At 37.3% G+C, this 17,468-nt stretch overlaps 2 protein-coding genes and 1 pseudogene across 3 annotated transcripts; 2 read left to right on the top strand and 1 right to left on the bottom strand.

Annotated features, from left to right (window-relative positions):
- Nucleotides 1-990: 990 nt before the first annotated feature.
- On the top strand, nucleotides 991-12,059 carry LOC125244499 (annotated as a pseudogene).
- Nucleotides 2,113-3,940, bottom strand: LOC125245328 (zinc finger BED domain-containing protein 4-like). The gene is made up of 2 exons (XM_048155854.1): nucleotides 2,868-3,940; nucleotides 2,113-2,555 (listed from the first exon to the last, which is right to left on the bottom strand). Exons 1-2 carry the CDS (start codon nucleotides 3,861-3,863, stop codon nucleotides 2,295-2,297), a joined length of 1,257 nt encoding a protein of 418 aa, XP_048011811.1. The 5' UTR covers nucleotides 3,864-3,940; the 3' UTR covers nucleotides 2,113-2,294.
- A 219-nt stretch (nucleotides 12,060-12,278) lies between the features above and the next one.
- Nucleotides 12,279-16,305, top strand: LOC125245318. Of its 2 annotated transcripts, XM_048155842.1 has the most exons (5): nucleotides 12,279-12,337; nucleotides 12,556-15,645; nucleotides 15,738-15,849; nucleotides 15,943-16,085; nucleotides 16,172-16,305. In XM_048155842.1, the coding sequence occupies exon 2, from the start codon at nucleotides 12,823-12,825 to the stop codon at nucleotides 14,374-14,376; it is 1,554 nt and encodes a 517-aa protein (XP_048011799.1). In that variant the 5' UTR covers nucleotides 12,279-12,337; nucleotides 12,556-12,822; the 3' UTR covers nucleotides 14,377-15,645; nucleotides 15,738-15,849; nucleotides 15,943-16,085; nucleotides 16,172-16,305. The 2 variants fall into 2 exon arrangements, with proteins under 2 accessions (XP_048011799.1, XP_048011800.1); XM_048155843.1 differs by having other exon boundaries at nucleotides 12,293-15,645; nucleotides 15,716-15,849.
- Nucleotides 16,306-17,468: the final 1,163 nt, after the last annotated feature.

The following is a 17,468-nucleotide window of genomic DNA, read 5'->3' on the forward strand; positions in this document are numbered from 1 at the left end:
AAATAATGATTCATCAACGAACTTAACACTGTGCTACAGTAGGGAAATTATAATAATTTTGTCCTTATTTCTACACTTGCAAGAGATAAATCCTTGAGCTTTTTTTATGGGAAATGGTGGAGCTTTTATTATGAAGGAAAACTACCATTTACCATGGCATGCACGTCAAGTCATACCAGGGTGCTTGACTTGCATGCAGTGACTGTGGTTGTGATGACTGACGAGGGATATCAAAGAGAGGAAAAGGCAGGGGTTTGTGTGCTAGAGATGCACAGATCAGCAGTAATAGGTGCTTTCATACCATATTATAATTACTATAACTACAAGATTCTAGCTTGTAAAAAGCGTTCATGTTCTCGTAGAGCTCGTAATTACAGCTCGTAAGCTGGGAGTTTTCTGAAAGCTCCCACATGTATCACGTGTCCACTGTACCACCTGACCGTTGTAGATTCATTTAAACTTTGATAGTGGTGCCATAGAAATGCATAATTCCCAGTCAAAAGACGAGAAGAGCTCCGAATACAACGTCATGTGTTGTCATCTCAAGATTCCAGTAAATACGAGGTGGCGTGAATGCAGGATAAGTCACCCGAATCTGCTGTTAAAAAATAAACCATCCACCTGCCACCCATCTGAACCCATGAGTTTGTGTAATTTATCCACACCTGATCGCAACATTTCAATCTCATCCACCTGCAATTTGTTGGAATTATGGATGTAACGATTCACTGAACTCACATTGCGATATGATTCATAATACTGGTTTCACAGTATTTTTTTTTAACAAAATTAGATTTAAAACCAGTTATAAATGAAAAAGCATCCTTTTATTATTTCACAGACAAAAATCAACAAATTTCTTTGTAAAGTTTAAATATATTTTTTGTTGAATACAATGAAATTGAAAATAAATACCAAAGCAGTCCATCCAAGTTGAACCTATCTTTCCATAAAAGTGTTCCGCCTTTTCTACAGTGGAAAATGCACGGAACGGTTCGAGAATGGACACAGGCCTGCCTGTCTGAGTTTGTCGATAGCCAGAGGCGGCCATCTCGTAATTCTCTATGCAGGAAAAACCTCCATAAGTAATCCATATGACTCATACTCATGATTTGCATGAAAGGTCAAACACAACTTTAATATAGATGCAAAAGAGAGATGCAAAGAATAGGCAAACTCATGTGTTTCCTTGTTAACACAATGTAATGCTTATGAGGCTTTACCTTCATGTACTTTCACTTTGTTTTAAGAAGTCCACACCCAAAAGCTGAATCTGTGTACAGGCAGATCTAATATCAGATCTCTCATCGGAGCTCAACTTGATAGCAGAATTGACATCAGTGTCCTGTTCCACAGACATTATCCTGAGACATACAAGGTAACACTTCCCTCAAATTATTATGGATCTTAACTTTTGTTCATATGTAAAAACATAACTGTTAATAGCATTTTGTTTTTAGTTAGTGTCACATGAGTGGTGTTAACACTATACAAATAATTCACATTTATTTGTATAGTGCTTTTCATAATACATATTGTTTTTAAAGAGGCTTTACATAAAATGCATATCTACATTATAATTTAGAGTGATCTGTTATTAAAGGTGACTGTGTCCAAATTATGTAGTTTCAGAATACATATACAAGTCATGCAGTTAGCTAACCATGTAATAATTTAAGGCAGAAACAATGAGCTCATTGAAGTACAACCGTATCTGTTAATAAATAAATAAAAGATAGAAAGAAAAAAAAGTTTAATAATGAAACAATGTTGAAGCAAAAAGTGTTACAGTCATTCCAGGTCTCTAATATATCTAATAAAGAATCCTTTTTCTATTAAAATAAAGTTTAATAAAGAATCCTTACAGGATAATTGGATAAAATCACCTGTTAAATTACTTAAAAAGGAAATGTTAATAATGTTCAATTTCTGATATAAAAAGCAGGATATTGATCTATTCCACATATTTTCAATATTTGGAGGGGACTTACATGATTAAAAAGTTAAGCATTAGCTTATTATGTTCATTTTTAATTTTATTAATTTAATTTTTTATAATTTGTATGTAAATGTTTATTGACCATATTCTGGCCTGTTTTATATTCAGTCCTGAGGACCCACTTTAAAGTATAATCAAACTTAAAACCAAGCTCCACATATTATCTTGTGAGCCACAAAAAATAAAATAAAAATACAAGGACATCTTATCCTTTACTTGAACTTGAGTGGTGCAAACCTTTTCAGTCCAACTAACTAGGGTGACAACTTCGGCTGACCGGTAGGCTTCTGTTCAGCTATTTTTTTAATACCAGAGGTAGGTTTTTCTTAAGAAAAATGAGCATCTCTGCCTTTTCACCGTCCATTCGATTTCTCTTTTCATCCATCACATCAGAGGCAACGCTAAAAAGCCGTTCACTGTCAACGCTTGTGCAAGGCGCACACAGGTACTTGCGTGCAGCAAGAGCGAGGGCAGGGAAACGGGCCTGGTTGCACTTCCAGTACTCCAATGGACTGTGGTTCCTGGGAATTGTGGGTTCGGCCAGGTATGAGATGACCTATGAAGTAACAGAATACCAAAATATTACTTACGGATATATATATATATTTTTTTACTTTATGCTTTAGGCATTAACAGAGCTCTAACGTTTTTTTCCAGAAATCAAATGATTTATTAGTTGCACGTTTATTATTACTACCGTACACATAGCGAATTATGATAATAAATAGGCGATTATCTATGTTATGACACTGCAGAATAATAATAGCGAAAGTCGCATCATTAATTAGGATGCTTTCGGTCCAAAAGTGAAATATATATATATTTTTTTTTAAATAATAACCTACATTTGTGCATGTTTTATGCTTACCTGTGACGCTGACGCGGTCTTGTCTTGCTCCTCAAACATGACATTCTCCTCCAGAATTTCGTCATACATATCCAGCAGTGATCCTGTTCGGGTCCTCTTCTCTGGGGGATCCTCTGTGCTGGCATCTGCACTGCCGCTCATGTCATCCAAAACTTTGAGCAACAGGTCGCGAGCACTCCTCTTTTTTTCCTCGTCAAAGTACCGGTCTTTGTAGCGGGCATCAAGCATGGTTGCAACAGAATAAAGTGCCTCACAATGCACACCGTTGAAGCGATGATTGACGGCTTCCAGCAGGGTAGTTTTGGTAGTCTGCACTCCTCTGTCCGTGTCACTCGGCCGGCCAAGCAGTCGTGTCAGTGCCACAACCGCGGGGATCACATCAGCAGCAGAAGCCTCTGCAGAACTTATATCTCTGGTCAGCTGCTCAAAGGGGGCGAGAAGTGTGATCATATTTTCTATAATTCCCCACTGATTTGCCGTCAAAGTTGCAGGAAGCTCGAAATCAGCGGCATAAGCACCTAGTGCCCTTTTCTGCTCGACCAAGCTTCGCATCATATAAAATGTCGAATTCCATCTGGTAGCGATATCTTGTTGAAGTCGTTTTACCGACATTCCGAGCTCTTTCTGTACATCCGCCAGTCGACTGTATGCCAGCTGGGAGTGTTTGAAATGTCCAATTATTCTCCTTCCCACGGCCACAACATCCGCCACGCTGCGCTGAGACAGGACACCGTCATTCACCGCCAGTTGCAGTGAGTGTGCCATGCACGGTAGACTTGTCACACCAAACTCCATCATAGCTTTAGCCATGTTACGGGCATTGTCACGTAGCACGACATGCACTCGTTCTCTTTCTATTTTCCATTTCCCAAACATACTTTCAAATGCGGACGCAATTGCAGCTGCTGTGTGAGAACCGGAGCATTCCTGTGAGTGTAGGACAGCTTTTTTAAGGGCGAAATCTTCATCTATCCACTGGGCAGTGAGGCTCAACATGCTTACAGGACTCACGCTTGATGTCCAAATGTCCGTGGTGAAGCTAATGTGACACGCGCCGGCAAGGAGCTTTTCAATTTGACTGGCGACAACACTCTGGTAGTTCAGGTAAGGCCACGTCAGAAAAATAGCGCCGGCTAGGCATAGCATACCGCGGCTCTAGGTGCATCATTAGCCTCCTGAAGCCAACATCTTCCACCACGCTAAACGGCTGGTTATCAAGAGCAATAAATTCAATTATTTTGTCGTTAAGATCTTTTACCTTTGGGTGGTCGCTGCTGTATTTTCTAGCTTTGTCAAAGGACTGAAGTAGAGGCTGCTGATGGGTTTTTGCCGGCATTTTTTCCTTCTTACTTTTTAAAAAGTCTTGGTGCTGCTCAGGATGACGGCTCTTAAGATGTGTAATCATATTTGTAGTGTTGTTTTACGCCTCCTCGCATCACTTGTGCTTTACAAATATTGCAAATAGCAACTTTGTTATCTGTTTGACAGATCTCGAAATGCCTCCACACAGCTGACATGTTGTAAGTTTAAGTTTTTGGCGCTCAAGCTACGTTCATGGTCGACGTGCGCGCACATGAAACACGCCCTTTATCGGTTTGGCTCATCGGCAGAAATATCCATATCGGCCGATGCCGATGATGGTCATTTTAAGCTTTTATCGGCCGATACCGATGTTGTGCCGATATTATCGTGCATCCCTAAAAATACATTGTGTGTTTGCTTACAGCCACTGATTGATGAAATATAATGAGTGGAATGAATTCTCTCATAGGTACAAAAAGAAGGCGTGATAGTGAATCATCCAACTCGAGCATGGATTCCCCCCCGAATATGGGCAAGTAAAACCTGAATCTGTCCACCTTTAATTTAATTTAGAGACAAAGTAGCTACAGAGCAAATATGCAAATTACTCCTGCCTCCACTTACTTATCTACAAGTCAATGTATCAGAATGGTAGGCTAATGTGTTTTATGTGTTTTGATCTCTACGGAAGAGGATTAGGGCCAAGCAATAATAAAAAAATAAAACCATCTCGAGATTAAAGTTGTTAAATTTCGAGAAAAAAACTGAAAAAAATGTTGAGAATAAACACATTAAATTACGAGAAAAAATTCATTAAATTTCAAGAAAAAAGTCGAGATAAAATGTTGAGAATAAAGTCATTAAATTACGAGAAAAAAGTTGTTAAATTATGAGAACAAATTCGTTAAATTATGAGAAAAATGTCGTTAAATTTCGAGAAAAAAACCCTTTATTCTCAACATTTTATCTCGACTTTTTTTCTCGAAATTTAACGACTTTATTTCTCGTAATTTAACAACTTTTTATGAGAATTTGTTCTCAATCAAACAACTTTATTTCCACTTTTTTCTCAAAATTTCACAAGTTTTTTCTCGAAATGGTTTTATTTTTTTGTTATTGCTTGGCCCTAATCCTCTTCCGTAGAACTCTACAACGTCAGACACAACATAATTAATATGATTAGCCTTTTGCTTGACTACTTTATCAAACGGCTGCTAATAATATATTGCTAATGTTACAAACCATGTTCCCGTTCACCATCTCAGTCTGCCTTCTAAAAATCAATATCCTTAGAAATGCTTCAAACATCATAGAACGTCAGTGAAGAAAGAAATATAGTTCATCACAACATCTTAATATACATCATGTACATAATTCACTCGCTATATTGCTAATGTACCTGATTTTTCATAGCAACAGAAAAATATATCGGGATAACCTGGCTTCTCTTAAGACCCTCCTGCTTTCCAACATAGTAATGATGTGCTAAATCTTGCCAACGCATTGATGTGATTGGTTACAAGGTTGTTCGTGACATACGAAACACTGACGATTTCAAACCGCGTTTTTGAGACTGTCTTCGGTTTACTTCAGTTTTGAAGAGAAAATACTCAGCAATGGTGCTGACTTATGAATTTGCACATTGTTTGTTTCTACAATAAAAACTTGATTTTCACCACAGGGGGGTCTTCAAGTTCTCTGTTTCAGTTCAGTTTGCCTGGTTTAATTTTAGACTTTTGGAATCTTCATCTTCATGTGTTTGTATACAGAGTGGTGACACTGAGGAAAAGTATTTCAAACTGTTTCCAAGATTGCGCACTTGTAAAACATCTACAATAGTACAATTAAAGGTGGTAAGCCATTTTTTCAACTACGCTGTTGGACATTGTTGATATCTGAAATCAACCCAAACAAACCCACCCCTCTCTTCATTGCCCCGCCTCCAAAAATCACCCTCCAATCCTAACCACCTTGCTCCAAGTCGATCTTGAACCCCGGCCTGATCGCTGCTGGCCGGCGAGGCGAATGCACTGACGATGACGCTAAACACCTCATTTTCTAGCAGTCCTCAGTGTGCAGTGGTTTAACTGCTCAACTCTCACTAACTGGTCACTGTTGCACACGCAATGCGAGTGGATGTCTGTATATCACAGCTGACGCGTGACAAAATGCTTCGCGAAAAATAAAGTGCAGATGATGAACGAATGACAAGGAAGCACAAAAAAATGAGCGTACAGTACACGAGAGTAAATACAAAGTGTTCGTTGATAATTGCCAACAGCACAGCAGCTCCAGACAATCTAAACCCAGTGTTACTCACATGAGAAGCGGGATCAAAGCAGCCTCTGTGTCTGTTTTCAGGCCTTCCCTCTTAGCTCTCTCAAGCACTGGAAAAGTTTTCTAATATTAACACGGGTCCTAAAGCTCTTGCCCAGTCACAAACCTTCATTCCAGTGATATTCTTATGATTTTCTCTTGCTCGTTCTCTCCCCTCGACCATAATACGCCACCTAATGCTGATTGCTTACACGTTTGTTGTTGGTGTCGGCCTGACTAACTTCCAAACAATGTTTTTGAAAAATGGATACCCCACCTTTAAATATCTGTGATTTATATGTTTCTTGACTGCTTCTGAAAAGCTGTCATTGGAGAAAGATCAGGTTTGCTTATATACTGGTGTAGTTATGGCACCTATGAGCAGGGGCTAACTGGATTACGTTCATCTGTTACATATTAGTTGTCTGAGCACATTGTGAAGATTTATAAATGAAACAGTTAAAAATAAAAATAGAAAAAAATATTTTAAAACCCTCTCCACTGTGATTCCCTTCTTCACTGCACACAGCTATGAAGATCATGGAGAATGTGAAGAACACCATCAATAGAGCCACTGATAACTCATAAGAAGCTTCTATGATTCGAGACATAACTTCAAAGATAAATCAAATGGATAAAGTCAGCAGGAAGAAAGCAACCATTGGGATTTTTGGAAAATCAGGAGAAGGGAAGAGCTCCCTACTGAATGCAGTCTTGGGGGAAAATCATCTACTGCCATCTGGTTGCTTTGGTGCCTGTACAGCTGTAGTTACTCAGGTGGAAGCCAATCTGGAGGACTCCAGCTACATAGCAGAGATCGAACTCTTCTCCAAAGAGGTTTCCTTGTTTATCTTACCATGCCTTTAGTCAGAGTTCTTTATTAATATGTTAATAAAATAAAAAAAGAAAGAAAGAAATAAAGCCTTATTTTCTATATTTTCTGTACCTCTGCAGGAATGGGAGAAAGAACTTGAAGATCTTTTCACAGTTTTGTCAGATGAAAGTGAGGACAGGGATGATGACTTGTTTGACATGGCTGTAGAAAAGATTACTGCACTGTTTGGAGATGATGCAGAAAAGAAAACTTTAGAAGAGCTCAACAAAGATGACAAATTTGCTGAGATTGAAACCTTTTTGTCCACTAGTAAGAAAATCTCAGAAAGTGTTGTAAGTTTTTATGAGAGTTAATATGTTTAACACTAAATGTTTCATTACAGTATTAAATGTATAATAATGTATTCTGAATTCTTGTTTGGCAGTGAAGTTAACAATTTCTCCACAGGTCTCTGAATTCACCAATGTTGTTGCAAGTTACATTCAACACAGTGAGTCCAGTCAAGGTGACTGGTACTGGCCGCTTGTGAATTGATTGTCCAGATTGTCATGAACTCCTGAAACACGTTGTGTTTGTTGATATTCCTGGAACTGGAGACTGCAGTAAGATTAGAGATGACAAGTGGAAATCTGTAAATATATTACTACACTTTTCAAATCATTATAGAAACACAATCTATGCTACTACAACCATGTCATCTAAATCACCGTTTCAATCTTGTAGACACTGAGAAAGTGCTCTATTGTTTGGATTGTAAGTGATATCAAATCGAGCAATCACTGACAAAGAACCCTGGGGGATTTTAAAGCACTGTACTACAGAACTGGGACCAGGAGGAGAATGTAAACACATTAACTTCATCTGTACAAAGACTGATGACATCAATGTACCAGCCTATGTGAGGTATTTGATTAAAATTGAACTGAAGGGGACGTATAAGCTTGATATTAGTAACAGCACCTCTTAATACAACATATGCCTTAGTCTTATGATGCAAAGGTCAGGATTTCAGAAATAACAATTTGTGACATTTCTTTTGAACATATCTTTTTAGATCTGCAAGGCTTACTACTGATCAACTCACAGGAGACCAGGTTTGAAAAAATAGAAATGTTATAGCAAACATTGTTCCCTGAGAAAATGTACTGGTATACTCATATCATTGTAACTGCAATTTAATTAATTTACTGAGAGGAATATCTGCTCTACAGTATAATGCATAATCAACCACTAAATCAGATTTTAAAATACTTCTGTATTAAACAACTTATTCTCATATATTGGTGTATTCAATTATTCTTCATGATCAGGAAAAAGTATGCATACTTCATAGAAATGAACAAGCCAAGAAGAGGGTCAAAGAAAAGTTTGAACAATCCCATATTAAGGTTTTTGTATTTCCTAATTCTCTTTATTGTTATCAGTATTTTGAATGATTTCTACTCACATGTGGGTTTCTTTAATACAACTATTTGATTTAATTAATTTTTTTATTTTTCAGAAAATATTCAGAACAGACAATGATTTTCTAGTTTTTACTGTAAGTTCCAAAGCATTCTTTGACACTAAATTTAATCTGGAACCAAATTAAACAGGTAGAGTATCCCTAATACCATTTTACCACATTATTCATGAGAAAAATATATTTTCAATGAATCTAAAGTTAAATACTTTTTGAACCAGACAAAGCTCTGATCACATTAATCCAAATCTTGCCCTTGTGTTTTGGAAATGTTTTATACCTGTAGAAATCCCAAAGCTGCAGGATGATCTGAGGATTCTTAATGAGTACATTACCGGAGAACTGACCAGAGATTGTCAATGAAGCAAAGGGAGTTTTGTCCTTGATCCAGAGTGTCCAGCCGGATACAGACAAGGAAACAGTATCAGTCAGAATTGCTGATATTTCACATGCTTGTCTTCAGAATGCTGCCAAAATACCTTACTCTGTAATTCACTGCTGTTATATGGATGTTTCAGGTTAAGATGAAAAACAAAGTCTGCATGGAGTTTGAGGAGAGCCTGATGAAGGCACTAAATGAATTGGACAGTCGTTTTAACACCATTTATAGTGTTCTGGAACAGAGTCTCTCAAAGGGAGTGGAAAAATCAGTCAAATTATGTGATGCTTCCACAAAATCTGTGATTCAAGTGAGTGTGATTCAAGTGTTGTAAATAATCAGTCTCAATTTTCTTGCCTTTTTAACACTGGTATTTTTTGTGCTGTCACTCAGAATAATGGAAGGGGATTTCATCAAACCCTTGGAGCTTTGTGCAGGAATGGCGGGTGCTATTTCTTGAAAAGTAGGAATGAACTCCTAGACTTAAACGAGGCATTGGCCGAAAACCTGCATGAATGTCTTGAAGAAGATTTCAAACAGATTTTTCCGTAAGAGCTGATTCATCATATTCCATTTCTAGTGCCCCTTTGTTCAGTTTAGAATAAAATAAAAATAATCTTCAAGTGCTTGGTCAGTGGATGTTAAGGCTTCAGCATGATCAGTTATAGATAAGTACATATAATTAAGACAAGGCTGTTGACATTACATTTACAATTAACATTATATTGGAGCAAAATTAATGATTGTCAACATGGACCAAGTGCAGATTGCATTTAGAGCAGAAAACCAGCAAATGACTCTGTTGCCCAGGAAAATACAGATTGGGTTTAGTGGCAATGCTAGATTAATTTGAGGCCAAATGTTTTGTGAAGTAAACATCCTTAGGTTTGTTCCTATGATGTCCGGGCAGGAACAAAAATAAAATTGGGCTTGTTTCCCTCTAGCGATGGGTCATTCATGAAAGCAACATTCACTACAGAAAAAAAAAGAAATGATTAGTTTCACCTACTGAATCCCCACTGTGTCTTCTGGTTTAAGTCTTTTGTTCATTTGTCACATGACAGCTGCATAGGTTCTGTATATAGAAAACAGAAATTAGTTCATATTTACAATTTTATATGGTTATTACAGTTGTCCTTACAGTTACACAATCCTTTAAATCTGTATGATGAGTGGGAAAATGAACATTTCTCAAAGCAAGATGTCTTAATTGTAGCCCAGCAATAAACTGTTAACAGTGTATTAACAACTTTTATTTTCCCTTCAGAAAATATATAATAAAATATAAAAGCTTATTATATTAATATCTTGTGTGATTGAATAGATTTTGAATAAATTGTAATGCATTTCCCCCTCATTATGCATCAACTTGTTGTTTGGTTTATGTCTTTCTTTTTTCTAATGCATTGTTACTGAGGGAAAAAATTAAATTTTGTTTTCTCTTGGCTTCAGTGTGAGTGGACAAACAGGGAAGTCGGTGCAGGAACAGATTGACAAGTTCAGTATCACACAGAGTGATTCTGCTTATTTCAGATCTCCCACATTAAATCACATTCAGAAATTCATCAAAACAGAGGTGAGTTCAGTTATCTATAATCTGAGGCTTTTCCTCTGTGCCTGTCTTTACTTTTTTTGAAAACATATGTAAACTCTGTATCCATTTTACACTTACACAGACAGTTTTTTATAAACCAGTTGGTGATGAAATGTACAGAATAAACTGTTAATGTAGGACTAAAGTAAGCAGGATCCTTGATATAAAAAATTCTTGATGTTTCATGATTTTTCTGACTTATTTGTGTTTTTTTTCCCACTTTTTGAAAGGAAACTAAACTGAAGGCATCACTCAACAGAGAAGTTATTGATATGAAGAAGGACATCTTCTCGTCAATCCAAACAACTATTAAGAATGAAATGGCATCTTGCTACGAACGTAAGATAACATTAAATCCTGGTTTCACAGACAGGGTTTAGATTTAGCCAGGAGTAGACTTTAATGTAGTTAGGACATTTAATTAGCTTTTTATAAACGTGCCTTAGAAAACAAACATTACTGGTGTCCATCCTGAGACAAAAGAGTGAAACTGACATATTTTAAGATCAGTGCAAGATTCAGTTAAAGCAGTTTAAACAGGCATTTTAGTCTGGGACTAGTCTTAAGCCTCGTCTGTGAAACCGGGGGTTAGAGTTTTAATAAATCATTAAACTATTTATTTCAATTTTTTATTTAAAAAACAATTATTCTAAACACTAGCTCTTTTTTCAAAGTTGGGGTAGCCTATTTTTTCAACTACACTATTGGACATTGTTGATATTTGAAATCAACCCAAACAAACCCACCCCTCTCTTCATTGCTCCACCTCCAAAACTCACCCTCCAATCCTAACCACCCTGCTCAGAGTCGATCTCGAACCCTCAAGTGGCAATATATATGAGCTGTCACTTACTGAATGGGATGCCAAGTCTAGGACTAATTCTGTGAACTCAAATCAATTAGTTGACACAAAATGCACTTGATAGCAAAAGCAGTTACACTTTAATGGATTTTGTTCACAGAAAGATAAAGCCAGTTGAATTTCATTGAATTTCATATATGTACACCATGATATATATATACACGATATATATATATATATATATATATATATATATATATATATATATATATATATATATATGTGTGTGTACATATATATATATATAGGAAACACGATGCATTAAGCGTCGGGGGGTGAAAACCTTTGGAATGTGGTCAAAGGTCAAAGTCAATTGTATTTAATCTGTCTTCCGGGAAACATGCAAGTATCTTCTGTTGCTTCCGAAGGGCAGTACTAAATGAAAAAAATTTATATATTGAAATAAGAAACACTTGGACATCTTCATCCTGTTCAAAAGTTTTCACCCCCTGACTCGTGTTTCCTTCTGGAGCATCAGTGAATGTTTGAACCTTTTTTAATAGTTGTGTTTGAGTCCCTCAATTGTCCTCAGCGTGAAAAGATGGATCTCAAAATCATTCAGTCACTGCTGGAAAGGGTTCAAATATACAGAAGATGCTGGAAAACTGAAGAATCTGCAGGATTTTTCTGAAGAACAGAGCTCAGTTTAACTGTTCAAAAACAAACAAGAGACTCATGAACAACAATCACAAAACATAAAAACAGTCGTAGATCATCCAGGTAACCACACACAGTATTGAGTATCATGTGTTTCTCAATTATATTATATACCCATCTTTAAAAAAAATAAAATACTTACAGTGTTGTGCAAAAGTCTTTGGCCACCACCACCTTATGTAGCATATTTATAAGTTTTAAATCATATTCAATTTTTGAGGCCCTGTTTAGAAAATGCAGTCATTGATTAAGCCAAACTTTTTTTTTTTTTTAATTCAAAGATAGGGAAAATGTTGAGAAAGATGAGAAAATTGATGAGGCAAGTGGAGGGCAAAATAAACTGGAAAGAAGGGATGAAGACTATGCTTTCGACAGGGAAGATGACAGGAACAGCACAGGTGATAGGGAAGATGAGGACAGGAAAGATGAGGCTGGAGACAGGAACAACACTGCAGATGAAGATGAGGATGATGATGCAAATTCAGGGCAAAGTAAGCTGAGTGATACAGAGGAAAGGAGGGACGAGGATTATTCTTGTGACAGGGAAGATGAGGCTGGAGACAGGAACCATAAACATGCTGATGAACGTGAATAACGATGAGACAGACACAGGAAACTTGAGAAAAACAAGACCAGGACCAAAGATTTTTGTAGTGACCATAAAAACAAAACGTTGGAAAAAAATAAAGCCACAAGCAGGCTCAACTCAGTTACAAAAGCCCTGGACAGATGTCTTTTATGAAGCATTCACCAAAGTAAATCCTTGCTGTGTCCTTTCATTCAAGTATCAGCATGTAAAATGCCGGAAAAGTCATAAAAAAAGAGCACCTTATTTCAGGGCACTTGCTGTCTGTGTCTTTAATGATTGCTCAGCAAAATACAAATTTACAATTCAAACAAAGCCCAAACCATTCCAGAAGCATATTGACATACACGTCATGCGAATGGGTGATGTGACCCACAAGGACAAAGAATTGAAATTCAGAAATGCAAAATTCACTAAAAGAGGAAAAATTGCAGCAGCAATAGCAAAAGGAGTAAGTCAGCATTACTATGAATCACTAAGAAACACACCACCAGATGAGATCTTGGCTGGCAACATCTCCAGATGCCTTACTATGGATGTCCTAAGAGTAATATCCAGTGAAGTCAGGAAAAGTACCAGACTCCATGACGATGTTGTAATGGAGATGATGCTCTGTCAGAAGATCATGAAGGAAAGCAGTGGTACTGCCTCACAAGTGGCAGGTTACATTCAACACTTACAAGTGGACCCATTCGGTGTCCACTTGTATACAGATTGTGGTCTACGAATACTGGCAGAACATTTAAAAAACTCACCCCCAATCACATTGCATCTAGATGCTACAGGCAGTGTCATGTCACGGATCCCCAATCAAAACAAAAGAATTCTTTATTATGCCCTTGTTCTCCCTGGAAAGGGGAAGGATAAGCCACCCATTCCTGTGTCTGAGCTGATATCAACTGAGCACTCCATACCAACTCTCACATTTTGGCAGATGGAAACACTGAGACATCTAAGCCAGATAACGACACGGAAGGTCCACCAGGTTGAGACTGATTTTAGCTGGGCACTCATTGGTAGTGTCCTCCTGGCCTTCAACAAAGAAAGTGTCTCATCCTATATAAACAGAGCACATTTAATTGTCAACCAAAAAGTGAAAAGTGCAGATGCAGTGAATTTCACAGTGCTCCATCTCTGTTCATCCCACATTATAAAGGCTGTAACACAAGCCTTTTCAAAGGAAACATACTCTTTTGGTCTTCTACTTAACAGTGCCACCCTCCAGGAAGCGCTTAACATCTTTCAAGATATGGCTGTGTTGTTCACATCGGCAAACTATTCCAAAGAAGTTATGGCGGCAAAAAACACACTGGACCAAAAAATCCTAAAGTCCAAACCCACTTCAATTGTTGAAACACTTCCACCATACGTAGAAGACATGGAGAGTTCTAGCAATATCAGGACAATCTGTGGCAAATCTCCCTTCACACATGTGTTCAACAGTCTTCTAGAAAAGACCAGGGCCCTCATTTATCAATGGTGCGTACGGACAGATTTGTGCGTAGTGAGTGCGTAAGAACAGTTTCATGCAAAGTGTGGGATTCGCCAACTTGTACTTATACGTAGAAATGTGTGTAAATATAAGCACACCTCTGAGCATGCTTACGCAGATAATCTAGTGGTAGAACAGTGACACTACACACAAAAATCATTTAAGAGTGTCACAGTATGCATTAAGCAATCCACATTAATAGCATGGTTTCTTTCAGTGTTATATTGTTTTTGTAAAATGTTAAGAATTTTCAACTAAATAGGAATTATTAATTATTAAAATTTCTTATAATTTTATTTATCTTAGCTGAGTAACTTAAATCCATATTTGAAGTTTACTTAAATAGTCTATGTGTGTAAAAACTTGTAAAAGTAAAATTAAGTAAACTTTATTTTATTTTATTGTTATTGGAAGACTTTGCAAAAAATGCGCTCCACGGAGAGCGCGTTTTCTAAGATCATGCTGATCTGCTTGGCAAGAGCTCTCTTTGCCATTATTGCGATAAGGAAAAAACACAATCACGTGATTTTTAAAGGGAAGTTTTGTCACCATATATGGTTAATTGGAGGCGTTTCCGAATGCTAATGACCTTGAACGTGAACGAGCATGGTACTTACGCACATGTGGGATTTATCAACAATGATTGCTTACTCATGTGCGTAAGAACTGTGTGCGCACGTTTGATAAATGCGGATTTTCTTGTACTTAGGCACATTCTAAATTTCATTCGTTGGACAAAATATAGAACCTTTTCTACGCACTGTTGATAAATGAGGGCCCAGGTGTGTAGAGACAGAGAGTAACAAAAGTAATGAATTCTACTGCCCAGGAATTATGAATGTCCTCATGAAGAACTATATGGGCATTTTCCCCCTTTGGAGTGGCATATTGCTTGGGGACCTGAGCAGATTCTTCAAAGAGAATACCAAAGATATCAAAACAAGGGAGACAAATTGCCATGTGGAGCAGTGGTTTTCAATCGTGAAGAATCACATTTTACATCGAAAGAAGTTCCTGCGGCCTGCAGATTTCATTACAAAGATGTTTAACTCTCTGCAAGGAAGATACACACAACATCAGATGATGCATAGCCTTGATGGTCTGTCTCAAAATGCATCTCCCAAGCAACAGACCATTGACCAGCAAGAGGAGCAATGGGCCAAAAGATCCATATCTGAAGGATCAGCAAAGCGTCGATCAAAGTATTTTGATCCACTAGAAGCAGTGCCCCAACCAAAAAGACGCAAGACAAAGCAAACACCTGAAGATCATTCAGAGGACATGTCAGCCAAGGTATGATGAAATTCTCAACCATGTAATAAAGCTTTTGTTTACAATAACTCATACTACATTTAATATTAAGTTGTCTATCTATCTGTCATCAGATGATGCATAATCTTGATAGTCTTTCTCAAATTGAGGAGCAATCTGCCAAAAAAATCAATATCTGAAAGACCAGCAGTGCCTGAAGATCATTCAGAGGATACGTCAGCCCAGGTATAATGAAATTCTCAATCATGTAATTAAGTTTTTGTTTACATTAACTTATTTAATATTAAATTGTCTGTCTGTCTATTTATCTGTCATCAGATGATGCATAATCTTGATAGTCTTTCTCAAGTTGAGCAATCTGCCAAAAAAAATCAATATCTGAAAGACCAGCAGTGCCCAAACCAAAAAGACGCAAGACAAAGCATACACCTGAAGATAATTCAGAGGACATGTCAGCCCAGGTATGATGAAATTCTCAATCATGAAATAAAGCTTTTGTTCACAATAACTCATACATTTAATATTAAATTTAAATATTGCATTGCAGATCCAGTCTCTGTGGTCTAAGAAAGCATGTGAGATTGTCATTGCCGTCACACAGTCAAAGGACAAAAAAGGTCCTTTATCCTGCATCATTCAGAGCTGAAAACACTCCAGCCACATAAATGGCTGGCAGGGGAGGTGAGAAAAAAAAATTCATTCCATTAGGAAATGCTTTGCTTTTAAGACAATTCAAAAAATAATCTTTGTGCATAGAGGAATAGTAACCCATGTAGTGTAAATATGACAGTGTTAAGCCATTGTTAAAGGGATAGTTCACCCAAAAATGAAAATTCTGTCATAATTTACTCACCCTCAGGTTGTTCCAAACCTGTATAATTAGGGGCCAAGCCCCAAAGGGGCTGTAGCCCCTATTGTAATTGTACGTTTTCCCTTTTATTATTATTCTTCCTCCCGAATGGGAGTCTATGGCAGCCCTATCAACGGAACATGAGAAAATGATGAAATTTGGCACACTTGTAGTGATGGTCATGTCTAGAAATCTGACCAATTTTGGAGTCTCTAGGATCAACTCTATAGCGCCACCACCAGTTCAAAAATTCAACATTCTAAAGGTTATAACTTTTGAACCATTTGCTCTAGAAAAATACAATTTAGTACATCTGATTCGTCTCTTTATTCTGATGCTATTCAACTTCTTACATTAAGTCTCCGCCCATTACAGTAAGTTTCAGCACAGCGCCACCTACTGTTCCACAGATGTAATGATTATTGCAAAAACGCTTATAACTTTTGAAAACACTTTCCAAAATGTGTATGCTTTATGTCATTTCATTCCCTGGTTTATGCCGATTCCGACAATGTATCATTTTTCATTTTCCTTAAATGTACCTGTCTGCCATATTGAAGTAAATGAAAAACAGTTTTTTCGGTACTCCTCCTGCAAATTTTGGTGAATTTTGTCCAAAATCCGCTCAGATGATCTTTGGACCGAGCCGCACAGAAATGACTGAACGGATTTTTGATATTCGCTACCATTCCCGAGATATTCGTCTCTGAATGTGACCTTGCTTGTGTTTGTTGTCTTATGCTAGTTAGCTTAGCATGCTAATTGCTTAGCATGCTAACCAGTTGTCATTCTCTTTAATGTGGCTCTTCAGTTATCAAGTTAACCATGAGCTTCATTAGCATTAAGTTAGCTTAGCATGCTAATATGGTTAGCATGCTAAGTAATGCTTTTTTTGTGAATTCTTTGTTACACTAAACGTTCTCTTCCACAGCCTGTTGAATGTGCATCCTCAAGTAGCTCAATGTGTAAAGCCAATTACTTGAAGATCCCTGTA

Source organism: Megalobrama amblycephala, linkage group LG14 (genome assembly GCF_018812025.1).
Source record: "Megalobrama amblycephala isolate DHTTF-2021 linkage group LG14, ASM1881202v1, whole genome shotgun sequence".
Lineage (NCBI taxonomy): Eukaryota > Metazoa > Chordata > Actinopteri > Cypriniformes > Xenocyprididae > Megalobrama > Megalobrama amblycephala.

What these genes read in the sequence shown, in the direction of transcription:
- LOC125245328 (XM_048155854.1), bottom strand. Translation starts at nt 3,863, where the DNA reads ATGTTGAGCCTCACTGCCCAGTGGATAGATGAAGATTTCGCCCTTAAA. An exon ending in AGACCGCGTCAGCGTCACAG is followed by an intron (nt 2,556 to 2,867) that starts GTAAGCATAAAA and finishes GTTACTTCATAG; the next exon opens with GTCATCTCATACCTGGCCGA.
- LOC125245318 (XM_048155842.1), top strand. Translation starts at nt 12,823, where the DNA reads ATGAGGCTGGAGACAGGAACCATAAACATGCTGATGAACGTGAATAAC.